At 34.7% G+C, this 23,455-nt stretch overlaps 1 protein-coding gene across 4 annotated transcripts in view; it reads left to right on the forward strand.

Annotated features, from left to right (window-relative positions):
* Positions 1 to 13,353, forward strand: part of LOC107227214 (cytoplasmic polyadenylation element-binding protein 2) — a 131,975-nt gene extending 118,622 nt beyond the window's left edge. For all 4 annotated transcript variants that reach the window (XM_015668298.2, XM_046743139.1, XM_046743138.1 and 1 more), the window contains exons 5-9: positions 4,293 to 4,550; positions 5,552 to 5,664; positions 5,867 to 6,259; positions 7,137 to 7,247; positions 7,457 to 13,353. In XM_015668298.2, the coding sequence (XP_015523784.2) occupies positions 4,293 to 4,550; positions 5,552 to 5,664; positions 5,867 to 6,259; positions 7,137 to 7,247; positions 7,457 to 7,573 (992 nt within the window). In that variant the 3' untranslated portion in view covers positions 7,574 to 13,353. The remainder of the gene's footprint in view (positions 1 to 4,292; positions 4,551 to 5,551; positions 5,665 to 5,866; positions 6,260 to 7,136; positions 7,248 to 7,456) is intronic.
* Positions 13,354 to 23,455: the final 10,102 nt, after the last annotated feature.

Raw genomic sequence — 23,455 nt, forward strand, 5'->3', positions numbered from 1 at the left:
CAGCATTGTAAAGGGGGGGAATGGTTTCTACGTTTTCAGGCATCGAAAAATTCAGGAAAAAAATTAGGACAGCAAAAAAATTTCTATTCATAAATTTCAGATATTAAGAAAAATAATGGAATTTTTCATCCAAATATTGCTTCTTTGAGTCATGTATGAAAATGTCGATAAAATAAATAACTAGAGTTAATTTCGAACCGTTGACCATGGCAATGCTTATGCATCTTGGTTCTTAGAATGAGAATTCGCCAATTCGCTAATCACTGGTAAATTTTTCTTGAATTATCCAAACGTTTCGAAGTAGTTCTATACATAGATTGACCCAGAAATCGGGAGAAGTCTTTAAATTCACGATTATCGTTGTGCGGTTTCTATTTGCGTGAAATTGGTTATTATCCTAGACTTTCGAAGCGTGAAATCGCGCTTTCGGGTTCTCCATTTATTATCGTAAAGAGCTGCAGTGTCTGTACCACGCGATAAATAGACCACGCAGCAGACAATCCGTCGGGACTGTTAACGATCGCGTTGATACTCTGGCACGAAAACCGAAATTTGCGTTATTCTTCATCGCTCCGACGAGGTTGCATAATGGGCTTATAAAACGGGACGGAAAGTCTGAATTAATTAACCGCTCGTTGCGCAAGCTGCTCGGTGTAAATTACGATAGTCGATTGCGAGCCTGTTCATCCCGTTTTATTATACTCGGTATCCGAACAACCTCTCTCAAACTCACTTCACGATCACGATCCCGGTAACTTTGCCAGCAGGTACAACGTATTTCGACAAATTGAAATACCCGCCCATTAGGCACTTATCGCAAGTATAACCTCGGTGCCAAGTATAAATCAAATGCTTGCACACAGCTAGACACAATTGTACGTAAATGTCGTCGCCCATAATTAGGTCCTCGGTCCGATAGATCGCAGCCAATTCACGTGAGGCGACCGACCTTCGACGATCGATTCGATGTAGGTGTCGTACCTTCGAGGCAGACCTTGAACGCGATCAGTCATACCTGCCGTTTCACGCTTTCATCGACATCCGATCGGTGCACAGAGCTCGTGACCTGTGCCCCTTATTTTCTGTTCGCTAAAAATTATACGATAATCTCCGCATCGATCAACGATCGACGGATTTAACTTGCGACGCGATTCTTCGGAGCTACGGATCGAGGAAAAAAATGGAGAAAAAAAGAAAGGTTCTACACGAGCTTCGATTTTTCCCGGGTAATATGTTATTTTCGATTCGGGTAATTTCAAGTTTCAAGAGATTGTCCCGGTATGTGGATGTCTTCGAAACGAGAAAGTTGTCCCACGGGATGGTCGAAGCATATGCTTTAGTTTACCGTGACACGGAGTGTGCCCATAAATGCATACGTGTTGCAGAAATACCGATTTCATCGTGCTCGCATAATCCTCATCTGAATTCGTTTGTAAATTTTTTGGCAAAAAATAGCAAACATTCTGTCGGGGGGCGTGTATCGCTTGTAGATGCGTGTATAACTCTCTTCTAAATCTGAGAGCGTGATACATTCTCGGATAATGGATCGATACGTAAAAAGACTATACGTATAGACATAACAGGCGTCACTTGACCTGTCGCCAGATTTTGGCTGCAGCTCGGTTTCTTCGCGCACAGAGGAAGAGAGTAACCAGAAGCTATCCGTGAATATTCACCGTGTCGTTTCTTTTACGCGACCAATCGACGCGCTGTATTTAAACAGTGAAAGTTTCATTCGGTTTACGTTTATCACAGTGCCGACTGACTGCTTTTGCCGATGCCAATGCCGATGCTTGAACTCGTTTAAACACCGTTCAACGAACGAAAGTTTTACGTACAGTAGGTAGTTATGTTCTGTTCCGATACTTCTGCTAGTATCACGATAGGTGATATGTATACACATATCCAAACTTGTACAACGTTCAATAAAGTTGCCCTTTGCTCAACCGAAAAGAAAACTTGACTCGTAACTACCAATTGTGATCGTGACGTCTGCAATCAGCTTCCCCAGCAACGCACGCGTCGCACAACGTGCGGAACCCGCTAAAACGAGCATCGAATAGCTAGAGAGTCGGGCGAGAACTCTACGAAGGATGTCCTCAATAGCCAATAACCATCGTTAACCGCCAACTAGCCCTGTCATAGACGCTAATCTGTACCTACATCGATTCGACGGATGGAACACACGCCGCACATCCTGCGCATTGGCACAATCATTCATCGCGGCGCGGATTATGCTCGAAGGAACGAATCGACGAGGGTCGAAACGAGACGGACGAAAAAATGAAAATAAATAAAAAATAGAAACAGAAAGAAACCAGGGCAATCGGTTTAAATTGTTGATATTGAATGATTGTATTTCAGTCCGTCTTAAGTTGAGAAACAAATAGACGCGCGAGTTGTACGAAACTAAGACGAAACGTTGAACGTTTTTTACCGTAACATCTGATCGGTGAGACACGTAGTGTGTCCGTGCACGTGACGAGATCAACGTGTCTCGGATCTCCGCATCTCTGGATCGATAAACTCTGATAAATTTAAACATAAGAGGCTCGGGGCTGCAGTGCTAGACTGAAATCTGTACAATAATCCATTCCACCGCTATTTAACAATTACAGCGAGGGTATAATAGCTGTATTACAGTCGTAATCCAAGTTTATCCACGATCGAATCTTCGGGCTTCTGACTTTCTATTGTCTGGCTATTGTCTACAAGCTAGATAATCTTCTACATTATAACTGTTTATAATGTTTATTATGTCCGTTATATCTACGGGATATTTGTAGTTTTCGAAGCAACGAAACTTTAGATGCATTATTGTACGAACCAAGTAGGAATTTTATCCGCTGTTATCCATTTATACTTACAAATTTACAATCGAGGCAACGAAGTTTACGTTTTGTCGACAAGTTTTTCTTATTTGTGATTCAATGTGGTATTACAGTAGAGTAGATTCCCATCTACCTAATACAACTCAAAATTTGTGTACCTTCTATATTCAATTTCTAAAATTCAGAACGTTCAAGCGAATATTTTGCTTTCAATTCTAACTTCCAACCGTACCGAACTCTCAATTTTTACGAACTTTAGCTGCATTATATGCTAAAATCTTGTGTATTGTGCAACACAGTTGCGGCATGTATTGTAGGTATGCAAGAATAACAAATGGAAGAGGAAATTCCTCCTCGGGCTAATTGTAAGAGAACGTTTATGTACGCTGCATATATGCAAATGAGATTACGTAATCAATCGGACAATAGATCGCGACGAATAAACCGCGAGTTAAAATTACGTCTTGAACGAAATAACATTATTTTTCGCTACTTAATCGTCGTCCTATCGCGTATCGTTTACCAATTCACATGCTTTACAGTTTCAACCTGTGTAATATCATATTTTTCATACGTCTCCGATTCGCCTGTTGCTTTGTATCGTAACACGTTTACCTGTATTTACACCAGTGCTCGAAAAGATGCGGAAAAAGATCGTAAGGCGGGGAAAAACTGAGTCGGTATCTGTTTTGTCCCTTTGGGTTCACTGACCCTTCAAGTTCCCCATCGGTAGTCTCAGCGCTGCCTTGCTGCATCGACGTTGTTCTTTTTGTTCCCCCGAAAGGAGAAAGAAAGAAGAGGAAGAAAAAAATTTTTTAAAAATGTCCGCCGTACAGCGCATTCCTACTTTCCCATGCAAATCGGATTAGAAGAAACGTTACGGGAGGAAAGAGAGAAAGAGAGAGGATGAAAAAAAAATGCTGTATGAAATATATAATCACGCACCCTACGGAGAATGTATCGCGAGAGCTGTGAGGGAAAAAAAAAAAAAAACATAAATCCAGGGTGTAAAAACGTGACTGATTAATCGTTGCTGGCGTTTGTTTCCTACGCACACATACATTGTGCCGTAGCGAATAGTCTGTTACCCTTAGCAACGGTAAAACTAAACCGCACCAGTGCGACCGGTTTGATACAACGATCGAGATTATATTGTATTATATATTCGTTGAGGGAAAAGTATCGTAGGACAAGATTATCATCGCGTATAAAAATCGGTTTTCTTACAAACAATACCCGACTCTTCATATATATATATATATATATATCTGTATATAATAATACGTACGTAATATATACGAGTTTTACGGATTAACTGTAGAAGCATGGCTACGTTCATCAGAAGAGCCAGATTTCCGATAAAAAGACGTTACAGTGAGTCGATCGCGATCCTGTCCGTCGAATTTCTTCACTATTCAAACCGCAACATTACCGTTTTAACTGATTTTTTCCTTTTCTCAGGCAAGTCGCCGTTTTTCCCAAGCCTCGAAGAACAGAGCGGCACTCTCCTCGAGGATCCGACAGCTGCTGGTCAACTCGACGGCGGCGTCGGCGTCGGCGTCGGGGTGAACGTCGGTGTCGGAGGCGGAATGACCGCCCCCCAGGTCGCCCCCCTTTCATCGCCGAGCCGAAGCAGCCCTCACAGCCAGGGAAGCGAAACCGGCGAACGATTCTCACGGAAGGTCTTCGTCGGCGGCTTGCCGCCGGACATCGACGAAGGTTCGTTGCCTTCTTTCCTCGTCGCTTGACGATGTGAATATTTGTTCTAACCGCACCGTCGCTACAACCTCACGTCAGACTTTGATACTTTGTAAATTGTAAATTTCATCGCAAGTCGTTGGAAATCGGGTCGATGACCCGGACGCTTTTATTATCCACACCTCCATCTTGTTTCCTTCTTCACTCTTCGTATCATTTCACTTTTATCTATCATTTTATGTACATACGTTATTTCTTTTTAATTTTTTTATTTTACTTCATTAGAAATGATTGAGAATTCCAAGATTATCCTTGATAATTTGTTGACGTTTGTTGTTGTTGTTGTTGTAATACACGCGTGTAACAGCTGATAAACGGATAAACATACGATGTCTGCGGCTTGTGTGTAAGTAGACGCCTGTGTATAAAGTTATTTTGTCGTGTATATATAACGCATAGGCGATAAAGCGAACGACTCGGAATGCGATTAGCTCGGCTCGTGCGGCGATAAGGCGATGAGGAAGAGGAAAAATGTTTTTGTAACGCGAACTTGTAAGAAGCAGTAATCGATCCGTGTGTGTATTTTGCACGACAATGCGCGGGTACAAAGTTATGTGTCACTGCGGATAATGTAACCGTGGCGATGAAATTAATTCTTTATATAAATACAGCCAAGTTTTACATTGCGGTAAAAGTAAATTCCATTGAATTTGGAAATTTCTGATTAAACGTGAAGCGTTTAGTTTTCTCATTTCTTCAAACTGCAGCATCATAAGTTTATATGTGAAATTTTTGCCACCAATTGCACGGAAATTCTTGTTTTTTTTTTTTTTTTTTTTTAAATTTCTATTTTTGATGGAAAATTTTGATTATTGCTAATTTTTTTACACTAATTTACCAATATTATACATGTACGGTATTGTTATACTTGAATTTGCAATTATTTTTTTTTACGTACAATACATATTTATATGAAATCTAATGAGAATAACTGATTTTTTTGTTCCTCGTATGTTCGACAGATGAAATCACAGCCAGCTTCCGTCGTTTCGGACCGCTTGTCGTTGACTGGCCACACAAGGCGGAAAGCAAGTCGTATTTTCCTCCCAAGGGTTACGCCTTTCTGCTCTTTCAGGTATATAATTTTTATATGCATGTAACTTATCGTTTTTAAACAATCGAATTGATTTTACGATAAGAAAATTCTATCTTGCCAGATCGTTGTCTCAAAATATATCGTATAACTAATATAGTTTGTTATTCTTTTTTTTTTGTTTTTTTTTTGTTGTCGTACGTTTCAAACTTATCTTTCATTCATTACCACGTCTCTTCCGCAGGACGAATCGTCCGTGCAGCAGCTGATCGACGCGTGTATCCAGGACGACGACAAGCTCTACCTTTGCGTAAGCTCACCAACGATCAAGGACAAGCCGGTTCAGATACGACCTTGGCGTTTGAGCGACGCGGACTTCGTTTTGGACGCCTCGATGCCTCTCGACCCCAGGAAGACCGTCTTCGTCGGAGGCGTGCCGCGGCCCCTCAAAGCTGTCGAACTCGCGATGATCATGGACCGGCTTTACGGGGGCGTTTGCTACGCGGGAATCGACACCGATCCCGAGCTCAAGTACCCGAAGGGTGCCGGGAGGGTCGCCTTCAGCAACCAACAGAGCTACATCGCGGCAATATCAGCGCGATTCGTCCAGCTGCAGCACGGCGATATCGACAAGAGGGTGGGTCGTCCTTCCTCAATTATGTGAGGGGGGGGGGTTTGGAAAATAGAAGGGTTGTTGGTGAAGAATTTTTTAAAATCACAAAGTTGAAACGCAGGAAAAGTTGAAATTTAGGGAAGTGTGAAACCGAAGTATAGAATCGTTGGAAATACAAAATTTACCAAGATTTATGAGAATTGTAAAGTCTCGATATTGTGATATTCATATTTGCTGAATTTTTCCATATTTCTATCCTTTGGTGTTCTTCAATTTGTTGATCTGAAAGTAAAAATTGAAGTAACGAAATACGATACTTTTATTTGATGTAGGATTTATCGAGGGACTATTCACTCGTATCGTACTCGGGTGTAATTTATAGAACTGTGCGACTCATCTATTAGTCGTAGACGCGTACCAATTTCTTTTTCCTCCCAATTGTACTTATAGAAAGAACGATTTATTTCTAGGGCTGATCAAATATTTCAAATTACATGGTACTTGGTGAAATTGGGGGGTTTAAGTCTTGTGAAATCGTACGAAATGACATGAAGATATGTTAAATTACTTGAAAATCTCTGGGGTTGTACGATTAATTGATTAGCCAATCGCTGTAACTCGTCGATTTCGATTAATCTCTCATAATTTTCGATTACCATATCAAATATTATCCACAGATTTGACGTATCAAATTTTCTAACAGTGTTTCCCATTCTCTTCTAATGTCAATACTGATTAATTTCAGACAACTTTGTACAATTTTAAATGATTCCAAATTGCTGGAAATTGATTATTGTACGTAATTGATTATTGATGTATTGAAGTGAATAATCCCTCGGTATTCGTACGTACGAATGGAATTGGGGGATTAAAAATTGATCTTTGTCCGCCGTTTGCTCAGGTTGAAGTCAAGCCGTACGTTCTGGATGATCAGATGTGCGACGAGTGTCAGGGTCAGCGATGCGGAGGAAAATTCGCTCCGTTCTTTTGCGCCAACGTAACGTGTCTCCAGGTTAGCACGAAATGCTGTTTTATTAATATCGATTTCTCTGAAATCACTCGAAAGAAACATTATTCTCAATTTTCCATTAAAATCTCGTCGATGCATGCGTGTGATAAAAATATACTCGTTGGAAGTTCTCCATCAGGCAGAATATGAATAACGTACTGTGTTTTTTAACGTGAAATTAAGGCGGATCGTTCCGTTGTTTTTTTTTTCAGTATTACTGCGAGCACTGTTGGGCAACGATTCACTCTCGTCCAGGACGGGAGTTCCACAAGCCGTTGGTCAAGGAGGGTGCCGACAGACCACGAGCGGTACCGTTCCGCTGGTGTTAACCCCAACTACGTTAAGAATAGTCGCCCCGCGGCTAATAATCTCGCGGCACTAGCTAATTAAAACTACAAAACACCATGTACACACACACGCATACACACGTACACATGCATTACCTTATCAAAACCAAAAGAAGGGGGAATTGAAACAACCGCAACCGCAATAAATATTATACGACGACCACCACGGCCAATTCACCAGTTACACCCGTACTGCGGGATTGTTGTGAAAGGGAAGGAGAAGAGAGAAAAGAAAATGAAGGAAGAATATTCGCACCGCTACGGACAGCTCATCCGTCGACGTCGATCGTCAGAGGCTCGTCGAATCGAATTGAGAAGACGGAAATTTAAACCTTAGAGAAGAAACGGTTGTCGACACACGCCGATATTTTTCCGAGCTTGTCTTCTTCCAATTCTTCTTCCGGTAGTTTATTATCGCATACCTGACGAATATTACAAAATGTAGTAGGAAAATTGTACGGAGGTGAGTGATGACAGAGAAAAGACGGAGGAGAAAGAAAAACGGACGAGGCCGCGTCGTTGGTTGATTTGAAGGTTTAGCGCAGCAGCTATACATATACACCTGGAATATTGACAGGTAAAAATGGTAACCTTCGCCGGGGTTCTTGTCGCTCGATATATATATACATGCAACTTGTTTTATATTTCGATGGCAAATAAACCATACCCTACGATATATCGTGTAATAACACAAAGCCATGTGTGTGGTGTATGTCTTCTTATACAATAATGATTGATTGATTATTATTAACTGACGTTGACTGCTGGCTGTTAACCAGGAAGTTTTCTTTTTTTTTTTTTTTCGTTTTTAATCGAGGGGCAGCTAGCGTTCTGTAGACGGGGGAGGATGACGAGAACATACCTGTATCTACTATTCTACATATTATCACTATTATTATTATTACTATTATTATTAATATTATTATATTGTTTTATTTTTTTATTTTATTTTTTTTCTATAATTATGGTTAGGGATACTTGCGGAAAATGCGCGAGTGGTGATCAGAGTTGTTACAAAAACTCGTCCGATTATGCAGCAGGTGGCGTAAAATATTTAAATTAGGCATAGTGACGAGAAACAAGGGGAAAATAAAAAGAATAGTTTGAGCGAAATTTATAATAATGCAATATTATAACGATAATAACGACAAGTTATCTAAAGAAAGATCGAAAGCAGACTATCATTACATGCTAATATCGCGTCGTAACTTTTCGCTCGTTCGCTTTAACCCCGCAATTTCAGCCATTATACCACACATTGCACATATTGTTTCTTTTTTTTTTCTCGCAGTGACGTGTAACGTTACGGTGATGTTTGAAAAAAGTTGAAAAAAAAAAAATAAATGAAAGAAAAAAAAAAATGAAAAAATCGTTATCCACGTTATAATTGTACGAACATTGAGAATACTCTCTCTCTCTTTGTAAAAAGGAAAATAGAAAAATGAAATCGGAGTATATTTCTCACTAGGCATAGATGACGCATCGTTGTCGTCTCATCATTCGCGGTAACTCGACTTCGCTGTTCTTTGAAATTCATGGATATTGTATAATATACACATGTATATGTTTACACGTGTGATGGAATTTCGAGATACAGGCAGAAGCCGTGAAACGCGAAAACGGACAGCGAGCAATGAAAGTTAGAAAGAATGCGGATGGAATGCACGGATGAGAGAAGAGAGAGAGAGAGAGAGAGAGAGAGAGAGAGAGAGAGAGAGAGAGAGAGAGAGAGAGAGAGAGAGAGAGAGAGAGAGAGAGAGAGAGAGAGAGAGAGAGAGAGAGAGAGAGAGAGAGAGAGAGAGAGAGAGAGAGAGAGAGAGAGAGAGATGGACAGAGAGAAAAAAAACTGAGAACTAGGCGTTGGATAAGCGAGGAAATGTAGCTGAAATTTAGACAGGGATGAATAACGACGAAGATAACGAGCCGAATAAAAAATGTTGAAAGAAGTGGCGAAAATTAAATTGACTGAACTGAGACAGAGCGAGATAAAAAAAAAAAAAATAATAATAATAATAACAATCCGAGAGTGGTAAAAATCGTATCGACTGACGATATTTACCGTTGAATAAATTAATTAAGGAAAAAGAAAAGAAAGATACTAAATAACTAGACAAATTTCATGCATATGTATATTACCAATATCGTTGCACGATAATATATATTAGTAAAAAAAAAAAGAAAAAAAAAAAATGAATGAGACTTTATTAAAAAGAAAATAATATAAATAAAAAATCTTTGCTCCCCGTTGCGTAATGAACGCCAAATAACCACGACGGCTGTCGAAGATGAGCAGCGTTACAAATGACTTGACATATATCTCTGTGCGAAACGGAGTTGCAAGATGTTTATAGGTAAAATACTGTTCATCGGAGACAAGTTAGTCGATGTATGTTTTATAATAGGACAAAAATGACGAGGTGATGATGGGTTGGTGAAAAAGAAAAAAAATAAATAAATAAATAAATAATACAGACAAAAGTAAATATGAAATATAAATAAATAAAAATATGTACACATACAGATAATAGGCGAAAATTTTTCAGATTATCGTGTTTCTTTTATGTAAATTGTACAATTATGCGATAATACGAGTTTTTGACGAGGACGAGGAAACCATAGTCGGGAAATAAATATCGCGTCGTTATGCGATAATCGATCTTCTGCCGATTCTTTTAACGTGACGAAACATACGTAACGCGAAGCTCGACTTTCTATTCGTCTGCAGTTTCAAGATAACTTTGCGATTCACAGAATTTGGTAGGTATATGTCGGTGTTGTTTGGTTGAATAGGTAAATTAAAAGCTCGACCTGTAAAAAGCGCGTTCGCGAAAATGCCTGTGATTGTATTGAAATTTTTTCAATTTTCCCTCCCACTGTCTTTTCAACCCCCCTCCCCCCCCCCCCCCCCAATCTCATTGCCGTACCTTTTTGTAGACGTGTACAGTCCACGTATACATATGCAATTGACAACATATAATAGAACAATTTCTCAATTCTATCTCATTATTACGTATATTATATATATATATACATATATATATACTAAATATAATAGAAAGCGAAAGAAAATTAGTTAATGAAAAATTACAACTTGTACAAAGGAAAATGCAAAAAAAAAAAAAAAAAAAAAACGGCAAAATAAAAGTAAAATAAAAAAAAAAAAAAAAAACCAACGGAAGCGAATTACCAACCAAACTTTTCTCTCGGTGTATACATAATCAAATAACGCAAGCGTAGTTCAAATTATTAATAAAATAAATAAATTAACAATAAAGATAATGCTAACGACGATATAATAGTAAGAATGATAATATTACAAACCAATTCACTCTGCGTATTTACGCGAGTTACCAAATATTATTGTACGCTGTTATATCCTGTAATCTTACGATTAGTCTGTATCCATCACCCCGACTCTCCGCGATTGAAATTCACGTAATATGCAAGTGTGCATACGTACATACATACATACATGAAATATCTGTATCTATGCATAGTTACATTAATCGTATAACACGAAATACGCGAGAAAAAACGAGAAGACGGATTATCTTTCAGCGTAAAAATATTTATTTTTTTGGTCCATTTTATGTAAATACGCGTATAATTAAACTGTAACATGTAAATTACTCACCTTTAATGCCCTTCGTAGAAACATTCGACCCTTGTCATTCGCCATTCAACGCCGACGTATTTCTACTTTAATTTTCGTGCGAAAGTATAAATTCAGATTTGTTATTTACCTGACAAGTCGTAATTGGCTACATTCTTCATCACGGGCACGAAACGGAAGGTTTTTTTTTTTTTTTTTGTTGCTACATACGGTACAATTGTTACGATCGATATTGAAAATGAATAATTAATAACAATAACACTAATACTTAACGAGCAAGTCACCGAAAGCAATCGGCAGAGGATTTCATTTTATTAAGTGATATTCATAGGATAAAATTTTTCTGTCACCACGTTTACCGAATTCCGACGTTATTATTACATATAAAATTTCCGACGGAAGCGAGTAAAGGAGGTGGAAGGAAATGGTTGAGAAGGTGGAAGAAAAAAAAAAAGTATAAACGGTTAAATAAAGTAAAACAAAAGAAGAAAACAATGTGTAAATATACATATATTCTAAATGAATTGAATTTGGTAAACTTTTAAACAAAACGTATATAGTTAGTGCAATTTTAACGCAAGCTTGACGTGAAAATTACGTATGCGTTGCATATTCGTAAAATATTATTATATCAAAATTCGCGGTTTATCAAACAGTCTTGCTAAACCTTACGTTAAATGCAGGAACGGCTGGAGCGCGTTCGTATGAAAATTTATATAAAACACATCCTATAGAGATATAAACGTATAAATGATACATAGGCGTGAATCCTCTCTCTCTCTCTCTCTCTCTCACACACATACACACACAGTCAGTTTAATAAAATTGAACAATTGTAAATGTGAAGATTAGGTATCGATGTACCTCTAAAATTGGAAAAAAATAGTCAAAACTTTTATCTTCTAACGATGCGGAAGTAACATTTTATATCTATCTACATGCGCGTGTATGTACAAATTCACGAATACATTTAACCACATACAGTAGTGCGTTCTATTCATTAAATACACACACACACACACACGCACACACACAGTATATCGAAGAGAGAATGAAAGGAACATAAAGGATGTTTAAAAAAACCGAATAACTGACTTGCGTCACGCAGAACATTTTCTAGTTAAATTTTTGTAATTTTCAAACGACGCACACACATATATACATATATATATATGTGTGTATATATATACATATAATATATCATCATACACATTTATCAAACACGTGTGCACTTAAGGCGACACTCATTATATGGTATTTCAGTTTCACAGAGAGTGATAAGAAAAACATGGCGTGCGCGCGGTATTTTCTATAAACCTAAAAAAAAAAAAAAACGAGACACACACCAGAAAAATTGATATACGCAATTAATTGGAAATGAACTAAATTAATTGATAAACAGAGGAGTGAAAACTGTTATCATTATTATCATTATTGTTGTTTTTTTTGTTTTTGTTGTTGTTGTTGTTGTTGTTGTTGTTGTTGTTGTTGTTGTTGTTGTCATTGTTATTATTATTATTATTAGTATTATCATCATCTAATCTAGTTATGCTAAAAAGATGGTTGTGTGTGTATAGCTTCTTCATGTATTATAACTTTTCTCCGCGACGTTACTCTAAACTTTTTTGTATCTTTATATATATCATATATGTATATAGCGTGTTCTAGTTCAGTATGTGTGTAGGTACATCCGTATCGTATGTAAATTTAATCATAGGTATTTCCAATATCCGATAGAGCGGTATTATTTTTCAAAATTAGATACAATTTATTATCACTAGATAAATGACGAGTTTGTATTTAGCCGCACTAGTCGATTTACACGCAATACTAGCTCTACGTCTGCAGTCTCTAACCGTTTTTACCTTTTCTCTCGATACTTTGAACATTTTTTTTTCTTCTTCTTTTCACTTGAGATAAATTTCCCTGCCTTGATTGTTGTTTCATAAATTGATTCGTCAATTTTCTGGTTCGAAACTGGTTCCGTTGGTTTCGCAACATGTGCAATACTGCACTTGATCGACTAATTATCGTTTAGCTTCTTACCTCCTCAGACAAAAAGGGAAGGTGAAAAAAAAAAAAAATTCTGCCCGTATCACATCGGAATCTTCAACCCTCTGAGTCTACTTTGCGTGTTTTAAAAGAAAAAGAGGCAAAAAATAGATATATATATATATATATATCTATATATATATATGCGTATATATGTATATGCGTATGTATGTACAAGACAGCATGCATGTAAAAATAATTATTAAATTCATGGGAAGGAAATTAACAATATTACCAATAATAATAGTATATTAGATGTGATTTCACCTCCTTTCTAATATGTGTGATAAACCATAATATGGTAATTATAATACCGATAATAATAATAATGGATATAAATACTAATATATAATAATATCGATGATTATATTTAATATATAAACCAATCTTAAAAGTATAATTGAATTATAGATACTAATTGCACGAGAGAAAACGAAACAAAAAATATTAAAAAAAAAGAAGATTAAAAAAAAAAAAAAAGACAAAATAAAGAAATAACGGTAATGATAATAATAATAACGACGATGACGATAATGATTGTAAAACACGCAAAGAGGAAAAAAAATAAAAGTAACGTGGTAGTCATTTACAATAGATTTTGTATTTTCGAGTGTTGAAAAAGCGTTTTATACCGTTGTTCTAAAACTCTTGTCTAAAAAGAATAGAAAAAAAAATCCATGTCCTGATTTCTAGTTTTTGTATCCTGTTTGTTCGTTCTTTGTTTAAATATCGCGAGACCGAGGGAAAGAGGAGAGAGAGAGAGAGAGCGCGCATGAGGGTGGGGCAAATGTCACAGATTATACGAGAATTTTCGTACAGCATGTAGTAGAGAAGGATAGAGGAAAAAGGATGTCGACGAAGGGATGGAAAAAGAGGGAGAAGGGGAGGGGGAGGAATGTTAGAAAGTTTTTGTATATTATAGAATAGTAGTTGTAACGTGTGTTATAGATATCGGCAATTATTATAATCGTTTAACCAAAGTGTAGGTGCTCGATATACTTCAACTTCAATCCCATCCTCAAGCCCTGATCTTCGTCCTCTAATCGAATCCTTTATACCTGCCTACGCACGTACCTATACGTATACATATACATATAACTCCTACAGCTGTAATAATGGTAATAATAATGATAACAATAATGATGACGACGACGATGATGATGATGATGATGATGATGATGATGATGATGATGATGATGATGATGATGATGATGATGATGATGATGATGATGATGACGATGATGACGGTGATGATGATGATGATGCACACTCTTTTAAACGAGAAAACTATACCTTACACCTATACTTATATCTATTATAAATAATATATATATGAATATAATTATAATATATTTCGAGAAGTATATTATTATAAATGATTTTTATTTTTTTATATTTAATAATAATATTTTTTACTTACTATAATTAAATTAAATTAAATTAACTATGTCTATTGTACACGATACAACACATACATACTATTTAGTCTAAAGAAAAAATTGCGAAAAACAAAAAAACCACAAAAAAATATTTTCTGCATAGCACCGTATTATTATTACTATTATTATTCTTCTTTTTATTATTCTTATTATTATTATTATTATTACACGAATATCCTTTGTTGTTGATCAGCTTAGCTCGTGATTATTATTAATATTATTATTATTATTATTATTATTATTAATATTATATCGTAAACATTACCCTTGTAGAGGATGGAAATTATTATACATATATTATATATATATTTTTTTCTAATTAAAATTTGTAGATAAAAATTAAACGTACCTATAATATAAATATCAGTACGTCAACAAGCGGAGTTCGCACAATTCAGTCAGCGAATGAATTTTATCGAAGACGCATTTTACTAGTAATAATTAATTGCGCCGATTGAGATTTCTCAGGTGACTGTTGATCATCATCGTTGTATGTAATCCGTGTAACGCCGTTGGACGGTAACGTAAATATGGACGTACGTCGCGATCCATGATATACGATAAATAAAATAATTACATTCGTCTCGTGCTGCACACGAGAGCGTTTGATTAATCGCCTTCTCCGCGTAACTTCGGCAGCGGAATCATCAGCAAGCCGGTGGCAGCTGTGTATGGAAACAATATCGCCGACGCGGGTTTTGAATCGTTTAGTTTCTTTCTATTTCAAAATTTTTTCACTCGTTTATTTCACAATTACGAGAACGAATGACAAGAAGAGAAAAAATGAAGCGACACGTTGTTACTTTCGGATCGTCTCGTGCGTATTGAATCAATTTTCTACTCGCGTGATCGCATCAGTTATTATTTTTCCTTTCACGTTTTTGTTTCTTTTTTTTTTTTTTCCTTTTCTCCTTTCTTTTCTCTTCCTTTTCTTTGACTTTCGATATTGAGAACGATTTGTGCGACGATTCACGGTTGACTTTCGTCGTATATCAATTTGTTACTGCACTATTGCTACTAGTATTATTATTATTATTATTATTATTATTATTATTATCACTGCTACTACTATTATGATTGTTATTGTTGCTGCTGCTGTTGTTGTTGTTGTTTTGTAATATTAAAAAAAACAAAAAAAAAAAAAAAACACTAATATTTATAGGTATATAGAGATCTCCAGATATACCAAAGAGAGCGTGTCGGGAACGAAGTTGCGATTAGGAGAACAAGACAGAGAGAGAGAGAGGGAGAGAGAGGGAGGGTGAATTAGATAAATTTGATACTTAGTCCTCGAAGAGACAACTGCGGCTTAATCGTCGATCGATTGGTGAAAATTTGTATAGTTCGAAATTAATGTACGCGTGGATCAATCGCGCACTGCAGATGTAATAATAATTAAACCTCGCTTTCTTTCTCTCTCTCTCTCTTTTTTTTTTTGGGTGTATTTGTAGAAATTGTACTCCGTGTTTTCTCTTTCTCCCTATCTATTTCTTCACCTCCCTCTGATCTTCTTCGACATCTTGCAAAAATATAACGGCTAATAATAATAATAATAATAATAATAATAATAATAATAATAATAATAATAATAATAATACCAACAATAATGATAATAATAATAATTGTAATAATGATAATGATGATGACGATAGTAATAGTAGTACTAGTAGTAATAATAAATGTAGTAATACAGTAGTCGTGTTAGTAGTAATAACGATGATGACGATGGTGAAATATTTCAGCATTATGTCGAGATTTAGTATATGAACAAGTGCTGTTTTTAGTCTAATTGTATTGAAATAAAGTAGATCGGTAAATTAATAAAAAAAAAAAAAAAGAAAAAAAATAAACAAGTGAATAAATAATTAAACGAATGAATAAATACATAAATAACAAAATAAGAGAATAAATACGGGCAGAGGGGGATGCGAGATGCATGAGAAAGTTGGAAAGTGAGACAGAGTAAGGGGAAAACGAACCAACAACACAGACAGCAAAAACTTAATGAATAAGCGTATGAATAAATTAAGAGACGAATAATAATAGTAATAATAATGTCGATAGGATAATTTAAAGGCGGATACGTAGGGTGACGAATAAAGGCTATACATATGTATAATACCGAAACGATATGTGCAGAATGACGAGAGAAAAAACACAAATCAAAAACACTGTGTGCAAAAAATATAATACGCGTATGTGCATATGTATAGCTAAGATGTAAGATTTTTAAAGGTAGCTGGGAGTAGTGCAATGATATAACCACAATTTACGACGCCACAAAACAATATAGTAATGGAAAAATAATAATAAATAAGGAAAATTTAAGAAAAATGAAAAAAAAAAAAAAAAAAAAACCAAAATAACGGGGAGCTTGCGAGCCTGCGCGTATCTACGGTATACATACCTGTATTACATTATACACGCATAGGTATTTAGTAATAAAAGATTATTGATTAAGGGTTAAGAATAATTAGGGAAAATGCGTGAATGAAGAATTTGAGGAAGTTTTATGTTGTAGAGGCACGTACCCGAAAATTCGTATTTTTCTAATTTTTTTTTTTCGTTTTTTTTTTTCCTTCATCCCTTTATTCTCCCGCATGTTTTTGCGTGGTTATTGGATACAATTAAAGCTGGTGAGGAACGTCGTATGCTTGAAATGCTTGTACCGTGGAGTTATGTCAATTGACGGGGAAAAAGTTTGATAAAATCAAAGGTGAAAATAAAGGGGTTGGAACTGATGTAACGATCATCATCCCCCCGCCAAATTGAACAGTTGCACATGACGGTCTATCGGATGAATATTGAGTGAATTGCTAGACGATTTGAAATTTTTTTTCAAAATATCGATAAATGCATCAATGAACACAAACGAAATGACCAGAGAGTACCCTAATCGAGGGACAAAAGTGAAATAATAAGAAGGGGAAAAAAACGGGATATGAGAGGAAAAGGGAAAAAAAAGAAAGAGAGAGAGAGAGAGAGAGAGGGAGGGAGAGAACTAGTCAAGCCCAAACAAACGTTCACATAGAAATTGAAAATTCATTTCATTGTATTATTATTATTATTATTATTATTATTTTAATGAAATATATATTTATATATGTATACATACATACATACATACATACATACATATATATATGTATATTGTGTTACTTTTTGTTTCGTTTTTTCCGTTCAATTATATTATACGCCCTGGTTCCTATACCTGTTTGTTAGAAAATCTATTAACTAGAAAGAAAAATAAAATCGAAACCAAAAAAAAAAATTTCATAAATAAAAGAAAACGAAAAAAACAAAAAAAAATAAATAAATAAATAAGTAAGACAGAGAGACAAAGAGCAAGTGGGAGAAAGAGCTGGAGTTAGAAAGGAAGGTAATCTAATTGAATTAAAGTAGTGCAGAAATAAATGCAAATTAAAATATAGAAATCTAACTAATCGCGTACTAAACTCCGATTGTTATACTTTTGTTTTTTGTTTTTTTTTTTTCTTACTCTGTATCATTTTTAATTATTTCCTATTCTTCATACATATTTATACATATACGTGTATATTTAATTGTTCGAACCGATGTACTACTTACGAAGCGATTTGATATTTACCATAGATATAATCTATATAAATATACGTGAATCGATAAATAGTTACGTACATGTATAACACAAATCACACGTATAACGTGACACGGATCATACATGATTATAACACATACATAAATATAATAATTCTTATATCGATAGATTCTTTTGTAATTTTTAATATGCATACATACATACATGTAATATATGAAATTTTGTATTTAATTCTAGTTAACGTATAAAAAGAAGTGGAAAAAGGAAAAAATAATTACCATTTGATTCTATAACAATGATATCACCAACGACGAGTGTGTCTATTGATTATTATTATTATTATTATTATTATTATTATTATTATTATTATTATTATTGATATTCTTGTGGTGTAGTACATCATGCAGTTTTCTATAATTCACCTCTCTTGGCTTCTACTTCCTACACTTATTTGTTTCCCTCTTTCTTTGATGACAATTTCCATTTTCTGTTCTTCCTTCTCAGATCCCCAAACGTTGAAATATATTCTAGGTATAACGAGGCACGTATATAATATAATATAAATATCGCATACATTTATGTATATAAGAAGATTTTTCTACACGTCCTATGAATGTATCATCGTTGACAATTTTATTTTTAATTAATCACTGCGCGTAATACAATGCCTAATTATATATTATAATAGTGCAGGGATTTTGGGCGATGTGTGAACCGACATATGTGGGAATAAGTAAAACGAGAGAATGAAAGGGAGAGGGGCGTTTGCAATAAACAAAAAAAAAAAAATAAATAAATTAAAAAAATAGAGACACAAATATTGGCTATTAGGATCTTGGAACTGGTTCGCAGATAATCGGTGAAAATTAGCACAAAGTGAATAATTTATAAATCTCTGGTTTATATCGTAATATTATTTCCATACTGTAATATGGCGTAAATTAATTCGATTGAGACCAGTAAAAATTTTTTCACAAGCTAGATGTTTTATTCCCGTATCGCTTAACGACGATCTATGTTGTATTCTAGTTAGCGTTTTCAAATTATCATTATTAAATACATTTATAATATATGTATTTATACACACATACTTATATTATTATAGGTATAATCGATGTTTAGAGACAGACGTGCGCACCATAATTAAATTGCGGGGCGGACGAGAAGGGACTGCGAAGGAAAGGAAAAGCAGAAAATGAAGATTGAAAGAAAGGAAAGAAAGGAAAGACAAAAAATGGGAAAAAAATAAAAATAAAATGAAAGAAAGGTAGAAAGCAAAAACACTACATAGATACGAAAATCGCGTGGTTAGGAGAATGCTTTCGCAAGCGGCAATGGTTTTTTTTTACTTTTTTCTAAAATGATCGATTAGTCTGACGCTTAGTGGGTTTTATATAATGTATGTATACGTGATACATATGTGCATATTATAGTGTTTCAGGATTCACCCCACCTGTGTAGGATTAGGTAGAATAACAACAACCTACGCATCTTTGCGAACTAATAACAATTGTTATCACCTAAATATATCAGCATATTTAGTGTCATTGAGGAACGTAGCGTTTTTTATAATTCATATATATGTATAAAAACATATATTCATTGCTAAACTTATACCTTGCGTGATGTGATTTAATCGTGCCGTCTTCTTTCTATTAACTTCTTTCTTCATATTGTTACTTTTCTAACGATATTTTAGTTGAAAATTTTTTTTAAAAATCATTTATTTAAATCTAGTTGATTTTTCTTTCTTTTTCCCTTACGTTCAACAGTTTTTTTACACACAAATATATGTATATACATTTATGTAATATATTACAATGATATGTACTTGTGAGTGTAAATACAATTGGCTTTTAGCTGTTTTTTCCGCAATGAAACAACTTTTCGGATCACTTATCATATTGTTATTATTATTACTACTACTAGTACTACTAGTACTACTACTACTACTACTACTACTACTACTACCGCTTCATAGTTGAGTAGATAAACATAAAAAAATTGTTGAAAAATAATCTGTAGTGAATATGTGCAAACACCGATGTGTTTTTTCGATTTTAATACATGCAGATGTATCCAAAAGTACATAACTATCATATTTATTACCTTGCGCAATCGATGTGACTGCAGTAATTGTAACATATATTATTTTATTCAATTATTATCGTGCTGAGAATTTTTTCCTTTCTTCCTCCGCATTCGAACACCTTGTTTATTTTTCCCTGTTTCTAGAAATGACGCGTGAATTTGATTTTTAGCATTTATGGAGCAATCAATGATAAATGTAATAATAATAATAGTAATAATGATGATAATCACAGTGATAGTAGAGCGAAAGAAATAGAAAATGATAATATAATTATGAAATTGATGCTAGACTTACTCGTCAATTTTCCTCGTTCACAATCTCTTTGTATTTAAATTATAATTGCATAAATTTTTTCTTCGAAAAGTATGTAATTGCGATAACGCATCACCGTCATCACCATCATCACGATAATGATAATCATTGAAACGTACACGGGAATATATTTTGCATACAATATGCAGGAAACTCTTTCTTTCGTCATATAGGCATATACATACATTGCATATATATATATATATATATATATATATATATACACATCACTTTTTTACACACATCACAGACACACTCGCATACGTTTTTCACCGTTGTGAACATTGCACGAAAGCCTATTTGTACGATTATATAGTGAAAATGATAATAACGTATTCTAATTATTGCTGCCATTTTGCGTCGACGTTGTGAAATGAAACTCATTTTTCTACCGGAGTTAATTAACGTGGGAAGGAAAATAACAAATGAGCCATGAAAATTGCTTACACACCTATACGATTACATACATAAATTCACATGTTCGACGTTGTAATAGAATGGTTGATTTAAAATTATCGATAACGTGGATTGTAGTGATTCTCTTTTACTATATAAGTATAATATGCAGCGTATGTAGCCGTAGTGAGTTTTTGTACCGAATTTGACAGAACTAATTGTAAGAACTGTCCCTATACTATGATTACATCATAAAATAATAGTAATAATAACAACAATAACAACAACAACAATTATTAACCGTACGTGTACGTATATGTACGTATAATTATTATCTATTATAGTTGATCGTATAATAACCGCATTGGAGAGTTCAATTACTCGGGTGATGCTCAATTCATCGTGGCTCACATTTTCGACAGTGTGTTGCGGATCGGTTTTTTAATCAAGAAAGACGCAATTAAACGCGATAATAAATGATCGTGTGATTTTATAGACACGTCGTGTTATTTACAATTGGCGGGGCAGAGGGGGAGGGGAGGATTGTTTTCGCCGTTTTTTTTTTTTACTTCTCTTTCTCTTCTATTTTCTTCTCTGCGGTGAAATATCTATAATTCCCATTATATATGTATTTAATATTTACACGCTATAGAAAACTATACTAATTAAACTCTTCAATCGTAAAACGTTTGAATTTTACTGTGATTGGCTTCGAAGGCCACGTTATACATCTTCGAAAATTGAAAAGCCGAGGAACAGTTTTAATCATAAAACCTTCGCGGATTCACCTAAACTGCATGTTCATTTCCATATACATAATTATGTATAAATTTATTGCCGTGTAATATGCGTGCGGCGACAAATCGCCGCTGCATACTGCGTAAAAACTTTTCCTCGGTTTTCTTGGTTTATATTATTATTATTATTATTATTATTATTATTATTATTATTATTATTATTATTATGCATTAAAGGTATCCTAACTCTTATTATATTATACTACGATATGTGAGTATGTTTTATCGATAAATTATACAGACACTCACACACACTCACACTCACACAGCAACGTGCAGCCACCGCATCAAGCCAACAAGTAACGGAACGCGTATAACGTAGTACGACGGTGTTGACCTTAGGTCGATGTGATGAATATAGAATTTATTTTTTTGGTCACAAATTTCAATTGTTATTTAAAAATTTAATAAGAGTGATAGAAAGCGTGAGGAAAAGAGCGAGAGAGCTGGAGAGTGATTGTGCAGGGATTAGTTAGCGAATGAGAGATGTGTGGTGACGAAGATAATAGTACCTTGTATTTTTTAATTTAGTAGCGTAGGTACATAAGTCTCCGTGTATGTGTATGAATATGATTTACATACACAATGATAACGATAACGATAACGATAATAATAACAACAACAACAACAACAACAACAACAACAATAGTAATAATAATAAGAATAAGAATAATAATAATAATAATAATAATAATAATGCCAAGATGGACAAAGATTATTATTATCATTATTAAAATGACGTCGATGCAATAGAATCGTGTTAATTAAAATTAATTAGATTCAATTAGTTACCAAGACAGAAGCCGGTTTTCAGATTAAACTGAAACGCTCTTATATATTAAATATATTAATTATAAATATTGATGTAATAATAATAGTAACGATGATGAGACGGCAAACTTGTATAACCGTGACGAATGTATATTATCGGTGATTAGCGCGGTACCGGATTTAGGCAATTAACTAACGTTACGTGAAAATGTAACGTATTTTCGTTATCATTAGTTATGTAATCTTGTCATCCTTTTTTTTTCTCTTATCCTTTTCAAGTACTTTTTGTTTTTTGTACCTCATATTTTTTATAGACAGTGTAATATGTAGATATAGTCAATAATTAACGATTGTGATTTCAATGTTGCCTGCAGCGAGTCCTTAATTAATTAATTAATTGATTGATTGAATTGAATTAAATTGATCAGATATAATACATCAATTACTCATGAATTCGCGATAACAGATCAGCTCGATATTCTTGAACGAGTTTTATTTATCTGGCTCCTAGAGACGTTGGATATTGATAATAAATTAGATGAAAATAAATGAAATTGAACGAAATTGGACGTAGAACGACGAGTGGAAAATCGTGAGGGAGAATATTAGTGTAAAACTGCGAGTACGCGTACGCTAGTATATTATTATACGTTATACGTTTATAATAATAGGTGATCGTTCCATCGGCTCGGTTACGCTTCTCATCGACCCTCTATACCAATCTACGAATTGTTGTGATTAATAGGGTTGGACTTTTGCGGTGGCTAGGTGGCTTAAAATCGGCGGGTGAAAAGATTGACGCTTATGAACGCGAG

The sequence above is a fragment of the Neodiprion lecontei genome, chromosome 6 (assembly GCF_021901455.1).
Source record: "Neodiprion lecontei isolate iyNeoLeco1 chromosome 6, iyNeoLeco1.1, whole genome shotgun sequence".
In the NCBI taxonomy this organism is placed as follows: Eukaryota; Metazoa; Arthropoda; class Insecta; order Hymenoptera; family Diprionidae; genus Neodiprion; species Neodiprion lecontei.